This window comes from Dermochelys coriacea, chromosome 18 (genome assembly GCF_009764565.3).
Source record: "Dermochelys coriacea isolate rDerCor1 chromosome 18, rDerCor1.pri.v4, whole genome shotgun sequence".
NCBI classification, from domain to species: domain Eukaryota; kingdom Metazoa; phylum Chordata; order Testudines; family Dermochelyidae; genus Dermochelys; species Dermochelys coriacea.
This window is the reverse complement of record NC_050085.1, coordinates 881,210-900,536: the sequence shown is the minus strand read 5'-3', so window position 1 is coordinate 900,536 and position 19,327 is coordinate 881,210. Positions and strand designations below refer to the sequence as shown.

General features: G+C 50.2%; 1 protein-coding gene across 2 annotated transcripts in view; it reads right to left on the bottom strand.

Annotated features, from left to right (window-relative positions):
* The window catches only part of ALPL (alkaline phosphatase, biomineralization associated), a 90,511-nt gene that overhangs the window by 43,915 nt on the left and 27,269 nt on the right, over positions 1-19,327 (bottom strand). For both annotated transcript variants that reach the window (XM_038376929.1, XM_038376930.2), the window contains 2 exons: positions 5,305-5,424; positions 1,642-1,757 (listed from right to left, as the gene is read on the bottom strand). In XM_038376929.1, coding sequence (XP_038232857.1) covers positions 1,642-1,757; positions 5,305-5,424 — 236 coding nt within the window. The remainder of the gene's footprint in view (positions 1-1,641; positions 1,758-5,304; positions 5,425-19,327) is intronic.

Below are 19,327 nucleotides of genomic sequence, written 5' to 3'. Positions count from 1 at the left end.
GAGCAGCTCTCTTGGCTTTGCTTGGTGGAGAGCAGTTCAGTTATAAGAAATCAAGGAAAAACTCTTTGTATTCAGACTGATTTTCAAATCAGCCTAAGGGATTTGGATGCTCGAGGTCCCATCCATGACATAATTAATGCAAACTGAACATCCCAATCCTGGAGGCGGCTTTGAAATTCTCAGTTATTTTAAAATCAGAGATATGTGGGTATGTGCAAATCTGAATGCAACCCTAGCTATGCTGACACCACTATACATTCATACGCATACGCACACACCTGGCAGCCTCAGGATCAGTTTAAAAAAAAAAAAAAAAAAAAATCTATCTTGTGACCAGAGTGAAAATGCAGAGAGTTTTTCAGGAGTCTGCTTTCCCACAATCTAACCTTTAAAAATTGCCCTTGACCCAGAGTCCTTTCAAATATCAAGCTTCCAAAAGGCATCAAAGTTGGCACAGCACCTCTGTATTCTCCGCCATAAATCTTTTCCTGGTCTCTGGGAGGCCAAGACACCTGTGTACATTCTGACATTAATTCCTATGCAATTGCAATCACTTGAATGAACCCAAACAAATGGAAACCGAATTTCTTAAAGAGACGCCTTCCTGGCAGAGAGGAGCTGCCCTGGGTGTGCGTGTGTGTCAGTCAGCTGGCACAAATCTTTGCCTTTGCTAGTGGCCTATTTGCTGCTGGTTTGATTTACAGCACTCATCAATACCTGCTGGAGAGATGGCATTGAGGTCACTGAAATTGATTCTGCCTGGGGTGTCAACAAAGGGGAAGTCTTGTCAACAGGCCCACAAAGATGAGTTAGTCTCCCAGCTTCTCTTCCCACCCCTCCCGTGGGGAAGCTGGCAAGAGCCAAGGACAGAGGAGTCCCTAGCCCCCAAGAGAAGTAATTTTGAGTGGGAGGGAAGGACTGGTGGCGAACGCCCTGCAGGTGACCCAAAGCAACCAGCTCCCTGGAGAAAAAAGTGACAGTTCCATGGCTGTGGCAGATGCTTTATCCACAGTCACCTCTTTCTGCAACCAGGCTAAAACAAACTGAGCTGCTTTCACTGAGCAACTAGGGAAATGCAGCTGAGGCCCAGACAAGATGAGGCTCTGATACTAGGCAGGGTGTGTAGCGGGGAGCAGGTGCTGGAGGAAAACTTTCCCCCATACCCTAGAAAGAAACACAACAAGTTGAAGTGCAAGAGACAGGGACAAAGCACAGTCCTCGCCGCTCCTACCCCCTGCAGCAGTGGAGCTGGGATTGTACCTCTTGGGCACAGACCAGCTTTTTAAAGGCCTTTAGGCATTGCTGCACTCAGCATTGCAAGGCCTTACTGACTTAGGCTCCCTTTGGGATTTAGGCTCCTAAATTAGTTGGGCGTTGCAAGGCTGAGCACAGAAACAGGTACATTCCTTTGAATGACTGTGGTCCAGCTTTTTCTCTACCCTTCCCCCACAAGCTGAGCAACTTCACAGCGCCCCCAACACAGACACGTCTAAATGCCCCAGCCATGAAATCCAGAACAGGACAGATTCCTGTCGATTCTCAGCCACACATGTTGCCTCTCCCCCGCCAGTTTGTAGCTCCTGCTCCCACCCCAAACCATGCCCCAGGACTAGCCAGACAGGCAAAAATAACTGGGCTCACCTTGGACAAAGCCACATAAGGAAATTTATCCATTTCCAGCAGGGATTCTTCCCCCTTCATGTTCTGCAACTGCCCCTTGAGGATACGAGCTGCTGTGACTGTGGAGACTCCCATACCTGCAGCAGACAGTTGGACAAAACAAGAATGAATCACATGGAGCATTAACCTGTGTCCAATGCTGAAGAATCGCAAAGCACTGACTCTCCGACTTCCTTAAAAGCTATTGCAAGGCATTCTGGAGATCAGAAAAGCCAGTCCAACCTACTCACCAGAGGCTTCTCCACACAGCTATCTCCAGATCAGGTGCAGACTAGAACATTAGTTGCAACAATTATTCCTTTTTTGTCTGAGCTTGGCTCCCCTGGCCCCAAGAGGAAAACATCAGGTGACAGTATAATTAAACCATGCTCATAACACAATTAGCCTTTTAACTGCTGAATTAAAATAGAACATTGCACATCATTTATTTTGCTCTGCATCCCATTTCTATTCCCCTGAGAGAAGTCCAGGGCTAAGGACCATTGTCCCAACCCACGGCTGCTATACACAGTAAAAGCAGTCTATGCAAACCATTTCACCCTTGCCAATATACGATTCCAGTTCATCAAAGGCTTTGGGGAATTAGGTGCTTCCTCTTCCTGAGTGGGTTCAGACAAAATTGACATAAGGCCCTTCCTTCAACGTGAGGAAGCACAGAAGATGGGCACCAGTTTTCTCCAGTGGCCATCTCTCAGCTTAAAGCAATCCCTGGAAATCTCCACATTGGGAGATTTTCTCAGAGAGCCGATCAGATAGGACTAAGGAGAGCAAGGGAGCTGCTCTCATCTAACTGTTCTGATAGGCAAGGGGCCCTATTCCTGGTCTAGGGGACAAGACACTGGATTAGAAATCAGGCATGCGGGATTCTATTCCTGGCTCTGCCGTTGACCTGTTCTGTAACTTTGGCACTGCGCAGTAGCGAGCCTCCAAGACCACACAACAGACTAGGGCTTGTGCTATGGTGATAAAAATAGTTGTGTAGACCTACCCCCTCCTTAGACTTCAGAGCATGAGCTCCACCCAAGCCACAGTGTCTACACAGCTATTTCTAATGTGGTAGCACAAGCCTGTTGACCCAGGCTCAGGGGCAGGCTGTGTAGACATACCCTTGTGTGTCTGTTTGCCCTCCCCATCTTTTATCTGCAATGGGTGCTCTTGTAATATAAACTCTGTTCCTGCATTCACCTTCATTCTTTTGATAGCTCAGTGACATTTTTATACCTGGTATTTCTTTTATAACCATGAGTTCTGAATCTGCAAGTTGTACCATGGATGCCCACTAGCTTCCATGATGCTCAGAGAGATGGAGCCAGTGAAGGCCTGGGACCTAGCACACTATAGTGACTTAAGGTAACATTTTCAAAAGCATCTGCTTAACATGGGACGCTAAGTCTCATAGAAAGTCAATAGAAATGTGGGCTAAGAGCCCAAAAAGTCACTTCTGAAAATGGGACTTAGGTGCTTTTAAAAATTTTCCCCTTGACTGTGCAATTATGGAACAGACGTGACATTTTGATTTTTCTTTCTTGTTTTGTTTATTAGAAAAAAGGCTATTTAAGCTGAGTAGGGTCATTAAATTGTCAAAACGTCAGATTAAAAATGGACTTTTTTTGTTTAAAGGAATTTTTCAAACACACACTGTTTCTCTCTCTACATTTTTTCTCAAAACAGAAAAATCAGTTTTTCCATTGAAAAGTGTATTATTTTGCTTCATTTCTGGCAGAATATACATTACCAGTTTCCAGCCACACAGTCATTTGCACTGCAGTTACTGGTATGTGTGCAATGTTTGTGAAAAGCTAGGGCACAAAGTCTTGAAGTTCAATGATCCCTCGCACCAACTTAAGGCAGTGAAAAAGCACAGACAAGCAACATACACAACCTGGGGGACGAGGGCAGAGAACCAGAAGAGCTTTAAAAACCTGCTCATCAGGACAGATGTGCTGAGGGGCACTTAACCAGGTATGTGCTGTAGAAATAGCATCTATGCACACAGCACAAATGGTCCATATTTTAGAAGTTCTGCCCCAGGAGTCAGGCTCTAGAGTACATGTTCTGAGAGGTGCTCAGGATGGATGTGTGACCAGATGCTACTCATGGTGCAAGATCAGCAATAGCGACTGGTGAACCTTCAAAGGGTTTATTCAGAGAATCATCCCCCTGTGTTGCTTTTACTCCTTCTGTTCTCTCCCTCTAACCCCAACGCCAGCCTGCATAAGCATTCCTGGCTTTCAGAAGCTGGCTTTGTTGAGCATCTGCCGCTGCTCCAAGGGTCTTTGCTTCGTTTGCTTATCCTCTTATTTGAGGTTGAAGTGGTGAAAAATTGCTGCTTGATAACTAGAGCCTCTCGGAACTGCTGTCTGCAGCTCAAAGTGGGGAGGGGCATATGGGGGTGGGGAGTGAGAGACCTAGGAATCAAAGCACAGCCCAGGATTACCAACAACCCCAACATGTTTTACACCAAGACCGCAGAAGAATGTTCCAAGCATGGGTCTAAATGGAAACAGCTCTCCCTGGCAGTGCCTGGGACATGGCATGCTGGCACTGGGTCCTTCTGAACCAGGCTTTCCTGGGCTGTCTAACCACATGGCAGCTAATTGAAAGGTTAGATAAACTTGGCATCCCAGCCCTGCTGTTGGTGGTAACAGGGTTGGCTTTTGGGAACCTAGTGGTTCCCAGCATCTCTGGAATCAACCTCTCCTCTCCACCTTCAGCCTGCATCGTGACTCATAGAATCATAGATTAGGGTTGGAAGAGACCTCAGGAGGTCATCTAGTCCCCCTGCTCAAAGCAGGACCAACTCGGATGCAACCTGGGTCACTGAACTCCAGTGCGGGGGGCAGGGAAAGTGTCCATGTGATACCTAGGAAAGGGTATATTTGGGAAACGCAGCTCTCTAAAGCTGGCAGGAATGGGGTCAGGTCAGCCAATAGGAGTTTACTCTGATGACATAATGCCTCCCACTGGTGGCAAATATTTGATAGTGTGATGTCACAGTGAGTGCAACATCAGCACGGTTATCGCTGTGCTGCACTCCACAGCCACTCACAGCTCTGCAAGTGTAGCTGGGCTACAAGCACAGGCCCCTGTGATTGAGCCACATGATGTGTATCTAGGGTCTATGACACACAGTTCAGTGGTCCTTCCCTAGGCCAGGTGAGGAAGGGGGACCCCTTTCTGTTTTAAGCAAAGGAGAGGGAGCTGCCATCTCCAGCCTCCTTAATCCAGCCTGTTAAAGGACACACTACTGCTCCTCCTCCACTCCACTGACAGTTACCACTAGGGAGCCAGTGTTAGCCACAGTGGGTAATGTTGGGGAGAGAGGCCCAAACCCTCTAAGGTGTTTAGGTGCCTAACTCCCATTGTGGACCAGTGCAGTCCCAACCAGTGGAGGACTGGCAGAATCCACTGAGATTTATGAACCACCAACCAGGGGAATTACAGGAAATCTCAAGAAAGTTTGATGGCAAGATCACTGCCCCATCCCCCGCCCTCCCCCCCATACACTCCCCACCCACCCACAATTTCCAGAACTGACCCAACCCCCCTTCCTGAGACACTGGGGTTGACACAGGCCACTCCAGACCCATGTGCACTGCTCAGGCAGTGGATAAAAGCACTCACCATCTCCAAGAAATAAGATGATGTTCTTAGCCACATTGGTGTTGAGCTGCTGCAGCTTCAGAGCAATTTTCAGTGTCTGCTGAGCCTGATTCCTCCAGTATTGTGGATTCTTCTCCTTCTCTGAAAACAGAGCCACAGCAGGGTGAGAGCACAGCAGCCAGAGAGAAGGGCCAGGTCTACACTGCAGAGTTAGGTCAAATCAAACATCGCTCCAGGTGTGAAAAATCCGCCCCTCAGAGCCGACCTAACTCCCAGTGCACACAGCTGGACATAGAAGCCTTCCATTGGAGTTGTGCTCTAACTACAGCAATGGAAGAGCCCCTCCACCCAAGAGGTGACAGTCAGGGGAGAAAGAAATCCCAGCTTGGCTGGGATTATAGAGGGGGGACTACATGGGTGATAGCCCTGAGCCATGACACTCAGAACCTCTAGGATTTAAAAAATGAAATAAATAATAATAAAAAACCAAACAGATCCTCATGTGCCCCAAATTAGTGGGCACTTTTGAAAGTTTGACCAAAGTAATTTGCCCCATAGTCACATAGCAAATCAGGCAGAGCCAGAAACAAAAAACAAAAAACAAAACAAAAAAAAAAAGTTACTCATTTCTTGTAACTGTTCTTCGAGATGTGTTGCTCACATCCATTCCAATTAGGACTGTGCATGCGGGGCGCACACACGCCGGAAAGTTTTTCCCCTGGCAGCACCCGTCGGGTCGGCTGTGGAGTCCCCTGGAGTGGCGCCTTCATGGCGCTCAATATGTGACCCTGCCAACCCTGCGCCTCCTCAATTCCTCCTTGCCGGCTGCTCCGACAGAAGGGAAGGCGGGAGGGTATGAGCAACGCATCTCGAAGAACAACAGTTAGGAGAGGCGACTAACTGTTTTTTCTTGAGCGATTGCTCACATCGATTCCCAAGCCTTACCCAGGTGTTAAGGAAATGCTGATTGCAGCACTGTGCTACCAAAAGCCGTGTCATCCCTGATGAGCAGGATGATGGCGTAGTGAGAGGTGAAGGTATGTACCGAGGACCAAGTTGCTGCCCTGCGGATTTCTTGGATCGGAACCTGGGCCAGGAACACCGCCGATGAGGCCTGGGCCCTCGTGGAGCATGCCATGAGAGCTGTGGTTGGCACTTTGGCCAGTTCTTAGCAGATGCGGTTACAGGACATGATCCAGGAGGATATTCTTAGAGATTAGACTGGGAGACCTTTCATCTGGTCCGCCATGAATAGCTGGGTCGATTTTCTGAATGTCTTAGTGCACTTAATGTAGAAAGCTAGTGCTCGCTGAACGTCAAGGGAGTGTAGCCATTGCTGTTGGGTACCGGCATGAGGCTTTGGGCAAAAGACAGGTAGGAAAATGTCCTGGATGGTTTGGAAGTGAGACATGTTGGGGAGAAAGGCTGGGTGCAGCCTGAGTTGCACCTTATCCCTGTGGAAAACCATGTAAGTAGTTCTGAGGTGAGGGCCTTTAGCTCAGACATCCTTCTCATAGATGTAATGGTGACCAGGAAAGCTGTCTTCCAAGACAGATACAGGAGGAAGCAAGCTACCAATGGTTCGAATGGGCCCCCCATATGAGCCGTGAAAGGACCAGGTTAAGGTCCACACAGGGACAGGCTGCCAAATCTGAGGATTCAGGCCGTGCAAATTTTTGAGGAAGCAACCAACCATAGGGTTGGCGAAGACTGAGCGATCAGACGCACTCAGGTGGAAGGCTGAGATAACAGCAAGGTGTACTCTTATGTACCCAGCGGTCTGAGGTTATTTGGGACTAGGCATGGTAGAAGCGGGACAAATGATTCAAAAAGCCTGAGTGAGTGTCTGATTGGCTGCTAGCCTGCAGGGGGCGGGCATTAGGGTGTCTGTGTGTTTGCGTCAGGGAAGCCTGGCTGTTTAAAAATAGCCGGAGCCTCGCGAACCAGCTGAGCGGCAGCGAACCAGCGGAGCAGCGGGGACAGCAGAGCAGCTCACAGCAGGAGTTTGCCTGGGACTGGTAAGTATCCGAGTGTGTGTGTTTGCTTGCTGAGGAAGTATCCGAGCGTGTGTTTGCTGGGAGGGAGCCTGAGTGAGTGTCTGATTGGCTGCTAGCCTGCAGGGGGCGGGCATTAGGGTGTCTGTGTGTTTGCGTCAGGGAAGCCTGGCTGTTTAAAAATAGCCAGAGCCCAGCGAACCAGCTGAGCAGCGGGGACAGCAGAGCAGCTCACAGCAGGAGTTTGCCTGGGAGTTCGCCTGGAGTGAGCCCAGTGAGGCTTACATCTTGCCAACGTCTCTGAGGAAGCTCCGTAGTAGGTAGGTGATATGGAAGGGGGGAATTCAGCTGTTGTGACCTGCACTGGATGTGCCATGTTTGTCTTTCTTCCACAGGACAGAAGCGACTTTGTCTGTACAAAGTGCAAGCTGGTCTCCATATTGGAAGAGAAGATTGAAGGTCTGGAGCAACAGGTAACGACCCTGCGTTGTATACGAGAGACTGAGGATTTTCTGGACCAAACTCAGGATAGCCTTCTAGGGGCACAAAGCTCTAAAGATGTAGAGCAGGTTGCACAGAGGAGCCAAGAGGCCAGTGAAGAAGCTTGGCAACATGTGACCTCCAGAAGAGGTAAGCGGAATGTCCGGGTTCCAGTAACACAGACACAGGTAACTAACCGCTTTCATGTTCTCTCCACAGGTACCAATGCGGAGAGTGGACCAGATGATATGTCTGGGGGGAGAAAGCAGAAGGAGACTCCGCTGGTTGGGAGGCATGAGATGCGATGTCCTGAGGTTGGAGGTTCCACGACCACCACTCCCAAGAGGAGAAGGCGGGTGGTGGTGGTCGGGGACTCTCTCCTCCGGGGGACTGAGTCATCTATCTGCCGCCCTGACCGGGAAAACCGAGAAGTCTGCTGCTTGCCAGGGGCTAAGATTCGTGATGTGACGGAGAGACTGCCGAGACTCATCAAGCCCTCGGATCGCTACCCCTTCCTGCTTCTCCACGTGGGCACCAATGATACTGCCAAGAATGACCTTGAGCGGATCACTGCGGACTATGTGGCTCTGGGAAGAAGGATAAAGGAGTTGGAGGCGCAAGTGGTGTTCTCGTCCATCCTCCCCGTGGAAGGAAAAGGCCTGGGTAGGGACCGTCGAATCGTGGAGGTCAACGAATGGCTACGCAGGTGGTGTCGGAGAGAAGGCTTTGGATTCTTTGACCATGGGATGGTGTTCCATGAAGGAGGAGTGCTGGGCAGAGACGGGCTCCATCTTACGAAGAGAGGGAAGAACATCTTTGCCAGCAGGCTGGCTAACCTAGTGAGGAGGGCTTTAAACTAGGTTCACCGGGGGAAGGAGACCAAAGCCCTGAGGTAAGTGGGAAAGCGGGATACCGGGAGGAAGCACAGGCAGGAAGGTCTGTGAGGGGAGGGCTCCTGCCTCATACTGGGAATGAGGGGCGATCAACAGGTTATCTCAAGTGCTTATATACAAATGCACAAAGCCTTGGAAACAAGCAGGGAGAACTGGAGGTCCTGGTGATGTCAAGGAATTATGACGTGATTGGAATAACAGAGACTTGGTGGGATAACTCACATGACTGGAGTACAGTCATGGATGGTTATAAACTGTTCAGGAAGGACAGGCAGGGCAGAAAAGGTGGGGGAGTAGCACTCTATGTAAGGGAGCAGTATGACTGCTCAGAGCTCCGGTACGAAACTGTGGAAAAACCTGAGTGTCTCTGGATTAAGTTTAGAAGTGTGTGCAACAAGAGTGATGTCACGGTGGGAGTCTGCTATAGACCACCGGACCAGGGGGATGAGGTGGATGAGGCTTTCTTCTGGCAACTCACGGAAGCTACTAGATCGCATGCCCTAATTCTCATGGGTGACTTTAATTTTCCTGATATCTGCTGGGAGAGCAATACAGCGGTGCATAGACAATCCAGGAAGTTTTTGGAAAGCGTAGGGGACAATTTCCTGGTGCAAGTGCTAGGGGAGCCAACTAGGGGGAGCGCTTTTCTTGACCTGCTGCTCACAAACCGGGTAGAATTAGTGGGGGAAGCAAAAGTGGATGGGAATCTGGGAGGCAGTGACCATGAGTTGGTTGAGTTCAGGATCCTGACGCAGGGAAGAAAGGTAAGCAGCAGGATACGGACCCTGGACTTCAGGAAAGCAGACTTTGACTCCCTCAGGGAACAGATGGCCAGGATCCCCTGGGGGACTAACATGAAAGGGAAGGGAGTCCAGGAGAGCTGGCTGTATTTCAAGGAATCCCTGTTGAGGTTACAGGGACAAACCATCCCGATGAGTCGAAAGAATAGTAAATATGGCAGGCGACCAGCTTGGCTTAATGGTGAAATCCTAGCGGATCTTAAACATAAAAAAGAAGCTTACAAGAAGTGGAAGCTTGGACATATGACCAGGGAAGAGTATAAAAATATTGCTCGGGCATGTAGGAAAGATATCAGGAGGGCCAAATCGCACCTGGAGCTGCAGCTAGCAAGAGATGTCAAGAGTAACAAGAAGGGTTTCTTCAGGTATGTTGGCAACAAGAAGAAAGCCAAGGAAAGTGTGGGCCCCTTACTGAATGAGGGAGGCAAGCTAGTGACAGAGGATGTGGAAAAAGCTAATGTACTCAATGCTTTTTTTGCCTCTGTTTTCACTAACAAGGTCAGCTCCCAGACTGCTGTGCTGGGCAACACAAAATGGGGAAGAGATGGCCAGCCCTCTGTAGAGATAGAGGTGGTTAGGGACTATTTAGAAAAGTTGGACGTGCACAAGTCCATGGGGCCGGACGAATTGCATCCGAGAGTGCTGAAGGAATTGGCGGCTGTGATTGCAGAGCCCTTGGCCATTATCTTTGAAAACTCGTGGCGAACGGGGGAAGTCCCGGATGACTGGAAAAAGGCTAATGTAGTGCCCATCTTTAAAAAAGGGAAGAAGGAGGATCCTGGGAACTACAGGCCAGTCAGCCTCACCTCAGTCCCTGGAAAAATCATGGAGCAGGTCCTCAAAGAATCAATCCTGAAGCACTTAGAGGAGAGGAAAGTGATCAGGAACAGTCAGCATGGATTCACCAAGGGAAGGTCATGCCTGACTAATCTAATCGCCTTTTATGATGAGATTACTGGTTCTGTGGATGAAGGGAAAGCAGTGGATGTATTGTTTCTTGACTTTAGCAAAGCTTTTGACACGGTCTCCCACAGCATTCTTGTCAGCAAGTTAAGGAAGTATGGGCTGGATGAATGCACTATAAGGTGGGTAGAAAGCTGGCTAGATTGTCGGGCTCAACGGGTAGTGATCAATGGCTCCATGTCTAGTTGGCAGCCGGTGTCAAGTGGAGTGCCCCAGGGGTCGGTCCTGGGGCCCGTTTTGTTCAATATCTTCATAAATGATCTGGAGGATGGTGTGGATTGCACTCTCAGCAAATTTGCGGATGATACTAAACTGGGAGGAGTGGTAGATACGCTGGAGGGGAGGGATAGGATACAGAAGGACCTAGACAAATTGGAGGATTGGGCCAAAAGAAATCTAATGAGGTTCAATAAGGATAAATGCAGGGTCCTGCACTTAGGATGGAAGAATCCAATGCACCGCTACAGACTAGGGACCGAATGGCTCGGCAGCAGTTCTGCGGAAAAGGACCTAGGGGTGACAGTGGACGAGAAGCTGGATATGAGTCAGCAGTGTGCCCTTGTTGCCAAGAAGGCCAATGGCATTTTGGGATGTATAAGTAGGGGCATAGCGAGCAGATCGAGGGACGTGATCGTTCCCCTCTATTTGACACTGGTGAGGCCTCATCTGGAGTACTGTGTCCAGTTTTGGGCCCCACACTACAGGAAGGATGTGGATAAATTGGAAAGAGTACAACGAAGGGCAACAAAAATGATTAGGGGTCTAGAGCACATGACTTATGAGGAGAGGCTGAGGGAGCTGGGATTGTTTAGTCTGCAGAAGAGAAGAATGAGGGGGGATTTGATAGCTGCTTTCAACTACCTGAAAGGGGGTTTCAAAGAGGATGGCTCTAGACTGTTCTCAATGGTAGCAGATGACAGAACGAGGAGTAATGGTCTCAAGTTGCAATGGGGGAGGTTTAGATTGGATATTAGGAAAAACTTTTTCACTAAGAGGGTGGTGAAACACTGGAATGCGTTACCTAGGGAGGTGGTAGAATCTCCTTCCTTAGAGGTTTTTAAGGTCAGGCTTGACAAAGCCCTGGCTGGGATGATTTAACTGGGACTTGGTCCTGCTTTGAGCAGGGGGTTGGACTAGATGACCTTCTGGGGTCCCTTCCAACCCTGATATTCTATGATTCTATGATTCTATGATAAGGGCGGGGAAGGATCCGGGGAGGAATCTGGTGCATTGTCCTCAGGCGTCCCTTCAAAAGGCCTGCTTGGAACCCAATGATTGTTTGGTTGGGTCCTGGCCTTGTTTGGAAGGGGGGTTGGAAGGCTTCCTTCTGCTGTTCCTGCCCCTCAGTCTGTAAAAGTCCTGCCTCATCTGAGGAGGGTAGGAGTGCTGCTGCTGGGGCTTGAAGTGTTTCTGTTGGGTTGCTGGGGTGTGCATACCCAAGGATTTCATAGTCGCCCTTGAGTCCTTTAGGCTGTGCAGCCGAGAGGCAGTTTGCTTCGCGAACAGGACTGCCCCTCGGTGGAAGGCCCGAGGCTTGCAATGAAGAGGTGCACCTCATGGCAATACCTGAGGACAAGGTTTGCATTGCCGAGTCTGCAGTGTCCAGTGAGGCCTGTAAAGAGGCCTGTGCCACCACCCTGCCTTCCTCTACTATAGCCCCAAACTCCTCCCTGGACTCAGATGGCACAAGCTCCTTGAACTTGAGCATCAAGTTCCAGGAGTTGAAGTTATAGCAGCTCAATTGCCAGCTATTTGGCAATCCTGAGCTGACGTCCCCCCATGGAGTACACTTTATGGCCAAATGAGTCTAGGCGCTTGGACTCCTTGGACTTGAGCACAGGCGCCTGCTGCCCCTGCCTCTCTCTCTCATTTACAGTCACAACCACCAATTAACAGGGCTGTGGGTGCGTAAAGAGGTATTCGTACCCCTTTGAGGGCACGAAGTACTTCCTCTCAACACCCTTGGATGTGGGAGGGATGGAGGCTGGAGGCTGACAGATAGTCTTGGAATTGGTCTGTATGGTCTTGATGAGGGGCAGAGCCACCCTTGAAGGACTTTCTGGGGCCAGAATGTCAACCACAGGGTCCTCTAACTCCACCACCTCCTCGGCGTGCAGACCTATGTTGCACGCCACTCTGTGCAGGAGGTCTTGGTAGGCAGGGCTATCTATAGGAGGCAGTCCAGAGACAGAAGTGCCTGCAACGGCCTTGTCTCAGGAGGGCGAAGAGGCCAATGGGAGAAACCAGGTCCTCCCATCCTTCCTGCTCATCAGGAAGGAGACTATCTGCTTTGCTGGTCGCCCCCGGCTCAGGAACCAGAGTTGGAGCCGATTCTGAGAGGGGGTGGGGGCACTGTGCCTCCTCAGCACCCCTAAGGGTGGGCCAACTGGCTAAGGCCTCTGGCACCCTCAGTTCAGAGGTGGCCAATTGGGAGCCTTTAGACTGGGTGCCCTGGGCTGGTGGTATGCCCACAGGGTCCAGAATGGCCACTGCACTGGTCCCCGCCACTGCGCAGGCCATGGCCCTGGCCCACCTCAGAGCATCCACAGCCTGACCAGTGCCAGTCCCGCTCCAAGTACCTGGACCCTGCCTCCAAGTTCGAGGACTGGGATCATGAGGCCAGGGTGGTGCTAAGAGGAGCTGAGCTGGGGAGCGGTGCTGTGACCTGGAGCCAGTTCATTTTCTTCTTTGCCTTGAGATGGTGCCATATGCTGTGGTACCAGAGGCTTCATGCAAATCCTAGGCAACCTTGGCGCTGTCATGGTGATGAGGTCCCTTGTGGCCGGAAAGGTGTCCTGAGTGGAAGGTAGCTCTACCTCCTCAATGATGAGGGCTGGGGAGTCCAACAGGACCAGACTCTACAGTCCCCCTCGCAGGGCCAAAGTCAATGGTGCCGTCTCTACCGGCTTTGGCTCTGGGTGCTACTTTTGAGGACGTGCCCCATTGGCTAGCTCCAGAGGGGTGGGTCTGTGGGATGGAGAGCTGCTCTTTCTTTGCTTCTGGTGCTGCTTCTGCACCAGGGAGTGGGAGCAGTGCTGGGTTGATCCTGCCGGTTTCAGCGCCAGGGAGCAGCGATACTGCAGGTCTCTGCCAGAATCCGTCCACTATGCCACTTCCACCACTGCCGCCAGCGCGCTACACACAGAAGAACTCTGTGTCAGATCCTGCCACATGGAAGGAAGCTGAGGTCTAAATAGGTCTTCACCATAAGGAGCTGCTTAAGGTGAAAGTCTTGCTCCTTTTTGGTTCTAGGGCAAAACCCTTGCAAATCCCGTACCTATCGGCTTGGTGAGCCTTCCCCAGGCACTCGAGACAAGCGTCATGAGGGTTGCCCGTTGACATGGGCTTGGAGCAGGACTTGAACCCCTGGGACTTGGGATGAAAGCCCTCTCAAGAAAAACCGGTCAGGATGGAGGGTAAACCTCCCATCCCAACTGCTACTACAATAAACTAAATAAAAGATACAAGAGAAAAAAGCTAGGGAAATGTGGAGAACTTGCTGAGCAAGAAGCCACAGTTCCAACTGTCACAGGTGGTAGAATCATATCATAGAATAGAATATCAGGGTTGGAAGGGACCTCAGGAGGTATCTAGTCCAACCCCCTGCTCAATAAGAAGGAACTAAGGTGGCACTGAGTAAGCAGGGTCATATATTGAGCGCCATGAAGGTGCCACTCCAGGGGGTTCCACAGCTGACCCGACGGGTGTGGCTAGGGGGGGAAAGAAAAAGCAAACACCCTTCTAATGACTGTGCACACGGCGCGCATACATCTAATTGGAATTGATATGAGCAATCATTCAAAGAAGAACCTAGAGGTCCTGACTCCCAGTCCCCAGCTGTCACCAGAGTGTTCCATCCTTTAGCAGAAGGAACCAAGCCCCAAAAAGCAGCAGCAAGAGCCTGCCTCCACAGGCCTGGATCTAGACATGAGAAGAAACGAGCATTCTCTGCACGTCTTTAAGGAAGCCAGCAGCATCTGCCTGCACAGTCTTCTCCTTGCCACACTAACTTATGAAATCAGCCACCCTTCAGGGAGGTCACCTGGGAAGCAGCCATTTTCCAGGGTCTTGTGGCATTGTGCATGGGACTAGAAGAGGTTTCTAGCCTGTGGAAGGAAGCTCAGAAGAGGAATCTTGGATCAAGTCCCAGCTTCTTGTGCCTGAGCTGACTCAGCCCTGGGGACTGGTGTCCCAAGGATGGGTGCTCTTTGATCTCTGACCGAAGAACAGAGACGGAGACCCTAAGGGAGGGTCTGCTGGAGCATTTGCTCTTTCCACAGCACTATGAAGGAAGCATCCAGCACTACTGGGTCCCAAATAACAGTATTCGTTAATTCATTGTTGCCAGTTCTGGGTTGCAGGTGTTTTCTTAAAGCCCCAGCTGCTGGAATCCTAGTACTGCATGAGAATCTCGGCTTTTGGTTGTTTTTTTTTTTTAAAAGCATATTTCTAGCCCTCCTGGTTGCACGGAAAAGTCTGAATATGAAGCAAATGTGACCTGAAAGCAGGGGGGAAAAAAAGCGCAAAGTAGGACCCTCTCCCCTCCAATATTTTTTAAATCTCATAAGCTTTAAGCCAATCCCATGATTTACACAGGGCCAGACTCAAGCTTTTGAATGTTTGGCATCAATAATACAACTCGTCTAGGTACACACATCCAGCCACTCTGAGTTTTAGGAGCTGCCAGAAACCAGCCAAACGCAGTGGGCACCACAAGAGGGATAGCAAACTATTTAAAAGGGCTACAATCTTATTCCTAGGCCCTACAGATTCATTCGCACCTGGGCCAGAAAGGTCACCATGGTGGGGGCTGGAAGGCAGCCACAATACAAAGAATCCCTGGGTGAAGTGGGGACCACAAGACTAACACTTAAGTGGCAAGGGAGGAGTCCAGCAAGAAGAGCTGGTTGGGGCTACACAGCCCAGCAGTGGTTTCCCAGCCTCCTCTGACCTGGTTCATTCACCTGCCCGTTGTTCTCTACTTCAAGTCTGGAAGGAGTTAATGCCGCCAGCTCTGTATGTTCAACCACAAGAGAAAAATATAAATCAAGAAGTACAAGCCAGGCTATAGGGCAAAGACTTGGCTGGCGGGGCCAGGGAGGCCAGGGCTGCTTTGGTGTGGCCAGTCACCTGACAAACTCTGGGAATTACCACTCTCTATAAACCTCATCGCTTTTGGGCACACTGGGCATCTGTCAACTTGTCACAAACAAAATGAGGGAGGATTCAAAATGGATCAGTCTGTGCAGTTCCTAGCTGAAAACCGGAGTGTGGGGTATGAATTGCTTCCGAGTTTTCTGGCTGGGGCTAGAAAGCACCAAATCCCTGTTTAATCCTGAATTCAAAAGGCTAGATAAAGCAAATTGCTTTCAAAGCTGCCAGAAAACACAAATTCAGTGGGACCATTAGAAGGCTCACCAATTATTTAAAACAGTGGTTCTCAACCTATTTTCATTTGCAGACACCTAAAAAATTTTGAATGGAGGTGAGGACCCCTATGGAAATGGATTATCTGTAACTATAGCCGATTTCTGTTCAGTTAGTTTTCGGTTTAAGTCTTTCATGGACCCCTTAAACATAGTCCATGGGCCACAGGTTGAGGTATCTGCACACTGCTCCCACCCTAAGTGCCAACTCCACAGCTCTCATTGGCTGTGAACTGCAGCCAATGGGAGCTGCGGGGGCTGTAGGCCGTGGTGCGCGGACACCTCCATCGCCCCCCGCCTAGGAGCCGCTGCTGCCAGAGGGGTGTGCTAGTCGCTTTCGGGAACCACCCGAGGTAAGCACCAGCCCAACCCTCTGCCCCAGTCTAGAGCCCACATCCTTTCCCAGAGCCTGCACCCCTCACCCCCCCGCACCCAAACTCCCCCCCCCCGCACCCCTCTTTGGGTTTGCGCGATTAGACCAGTGGCAACCCTACTGGGTGAGCATGTGAAAGCCCTGGCTGTGCCAGAAGAGCACATCCAGGAGCACAGCTGGCAGCTCTCTGGGCACCAGCCAGTGCAGGCACAGCACAACCCAAAAGTCAGGTGGACCACGGGCACAGCTTGTGCTTGTGTGGGGTTCTCATTGATTATTCTGCCCTGGAGCCTGGAATTGCTGTCGGCAGGCCTGGTCACCCTCCCAGTGTGGGTGAGTGGACAGCCCTAGCTGGCTTGGACTATCAGCTCCCAACCAGACAGGAGCTCAACCCACTGAATTTCAATCCAGATCTCACACACGCCAAAGATCATGGAGTGTTTGGATCTGGTTTCTTTGTTGGTATCCTGTTAAAAACCGATAGAACTCTTTGCTGACATGCGAGTCTAGATACTGAATGCCCAGAGCCAGGGGATTTTCCGACCTGGGGTTGCCTCTGCTTTTAATTCACGGATGTGGGTCCCTTGAGGATCAGAGGGCAGCACCCTTTGTAGTGCAACCCCTTAGGACACCAGGGCAAGCAATACCACCCTCACTCCTCATGTTGGGCTCCACCCCATGCTAGGGGTGCTGCTGGAGTTGTGGCAGCCCTCCCAGATTGAAGTAACAATGGCAACCAAATGCTTTACAGTTTTGTTCAATGGCTTCCACTATAAAAATTGTTCCAGCACCCTCACCCAGAAACAATAAGGAGAGTCCCCACTTCTCTAGCCTGCATTATCTCCTTTTACAAGCCCCTGATCCAATAGAGCGAGTCTCTTGCAGGCAGCACTTTCCAATTAATCGCTGCCATTGATTTATGCTGGCCTCTCCCAGGCCAGGATCCAATCCCAGAGCCATGAAATGGCCATGAACCCCCAAGCATTGGGGCCTGAATTCTCACACATGCTGCTGGCAGGGGCTCTGCTGAGCCAGGACTGTGACCCTCTGCCCCTGACTAACCATCAGACAAAAATACGCTGGGAAGTGAATTCAGACGCAATTACAGAAGATCCCTTTCTGAATATCATTATTCAAGCGTTTTCTTCTGTATTCTTCAGGATCCTCTCTTCCTAGCTGACAAAGGAGGTTTATTCCTTTGCTGGTTTTATCATTTTCTGTCCTGCTGCACAATATGTGTCTCTTATTTATGTGCTGCTCAGCCTTTTTTACACCCTTAGTGCTTAGCAGCATCCTAGAGGAGTATGGTGAAGATGTCCCCGCAAGGAACAATGTCCCAGTGGTTAAGGTGCACCACTGGGCTCCAGAAAACCTATTTCCATTCCCTTCTCTTTCACAGACTTCCTGTGCAAGTTGCTTAGGGTGCATCTATGCTGCAAAAAAGACATGTGGCTGCAAGTCTCACAGCCTGAATCTGCAAGCCAGCACCCATGCAAGAGCGCTAAAAACAGTGTGGACATCAGAGCCAGTGACAGGGAGAAGCAGACTAAGCAATTGCTTAGAGCCCTGAGCAGCTCAAAGGGGCTCCTAGTCACTTTTTATAAGAATTTGCCTGCTTTAATATTGGGATGGGGGGGTAAAATATTCCTGTTTAAGGCTCCCAGAGGGCTAGCACTGGCTCTTGTGGACATTCCCACTTGGGCTCTGAAATGCTGAGAATGGAGTGGGTGTCTCAGACCATGTGGGACTGTCTGTATTGCTTCGTGTAGCATGGGCCTGGGGCTATATACCTGGGCTCGGAGTCTTGCTGCTGCAGGTCTTCTCCCCCCCCCCCCCCAAAGTGTAGACAAACCCCTTAGCCTCAATGTGCCTTAGTTACCTTTCTGTCAAAGGGGTGATGGCCCTGCCCTGCCCCCCAGGAGTCTCCATTACAGGGGTAAGGTATAGACTACCAGACCAGGAGGATGAGGTAAACGAGGCTTTCTTCAGACAACTAAGAAGTTTCCAGATCACAGGCCCTGGTTCTCATGGGGGGACTTCCAGCCGATGTCGAAGTGATTGGAGAGCAATAGAGCAGTGCACAGACAATCCAGGAAGTTTTTGGAGAGGGTTGAGGACAACTTCCTGGTGCAAGTGCTGGAGGAACCATGCTCCTCTTGACCTGCTGCTCACAAGCAGGGAAGAATTGGTATGGGAAATAGAAGTGGGTGGGAATCTGGGCAGCGGTGATCATGAGATGGTCGAATTCAGGATCTTGAGGAAAGGAGAGCAGCAAAATACAGAACCTGGACTTCAGAAAAGCAGACTGACTCCCTCAAAAAGGAAGCTGACAAGAAGCGGAAACTTGGACAGATGACTAGGGAGGAGTAGGAGATTATTACTCAAGCATGCAGGGATGTAATCAAGAAGGCCAAAGCACAACTGGAATTGCAGCTAGAAGGGAAACGAGAAGGGTTTCTACAGGTACGTTCGCAACAAGGTGGTGGTCAGAGAAAGTGTGGGACACTTAATGGGGGACACAACCTAGTGACAGATGTGGAAAAAGTTGAAGTACTTAATGATTTCCCCCTCCCGGTCTTCGCCCCAGACTGCTGCAGTGGGCAGCCCAGTATAGGGAGATGATGAGCAGCCCTCAGTAGTGAAAGAACAGGTTAAGGACTATTTAGAAAAGCTGGACATACACAAGTCCATAGGCAGGATCTAATGCATCCAAGGGTGCTCAGGGAATGGGCTGATGTGATTGCAGAGCCATTGGCCATTATCTTTGAAAACCTGTGGCAATCAGGGGAGGTCCCAGATTATTGGAAAAAGGAAAACGTAGTGCCCATCTTTAAAGAACTACAGACTGGTCAGTCTCACCTCAGTCCCTATAAAAATCATGGAGAAGGTCCTCAAGGAATCCATTTTGAAGCACTTGGTGGAGAGGAAGGTGCTCAGGAACAGTCAACATGGATTCACCAAGGGCAAGTCATGTCTTCTATGACAAGATAACTGGCTCTGTGGATATGGGGAAAGCAGTGGACGTGATAAACCTTGACTTTAGCAAAACTTTTGATACGGTCTCCCACAGTATTCTTGCCAGCAAGTTCAAGAAGTATGAATAGGATGAATGGAC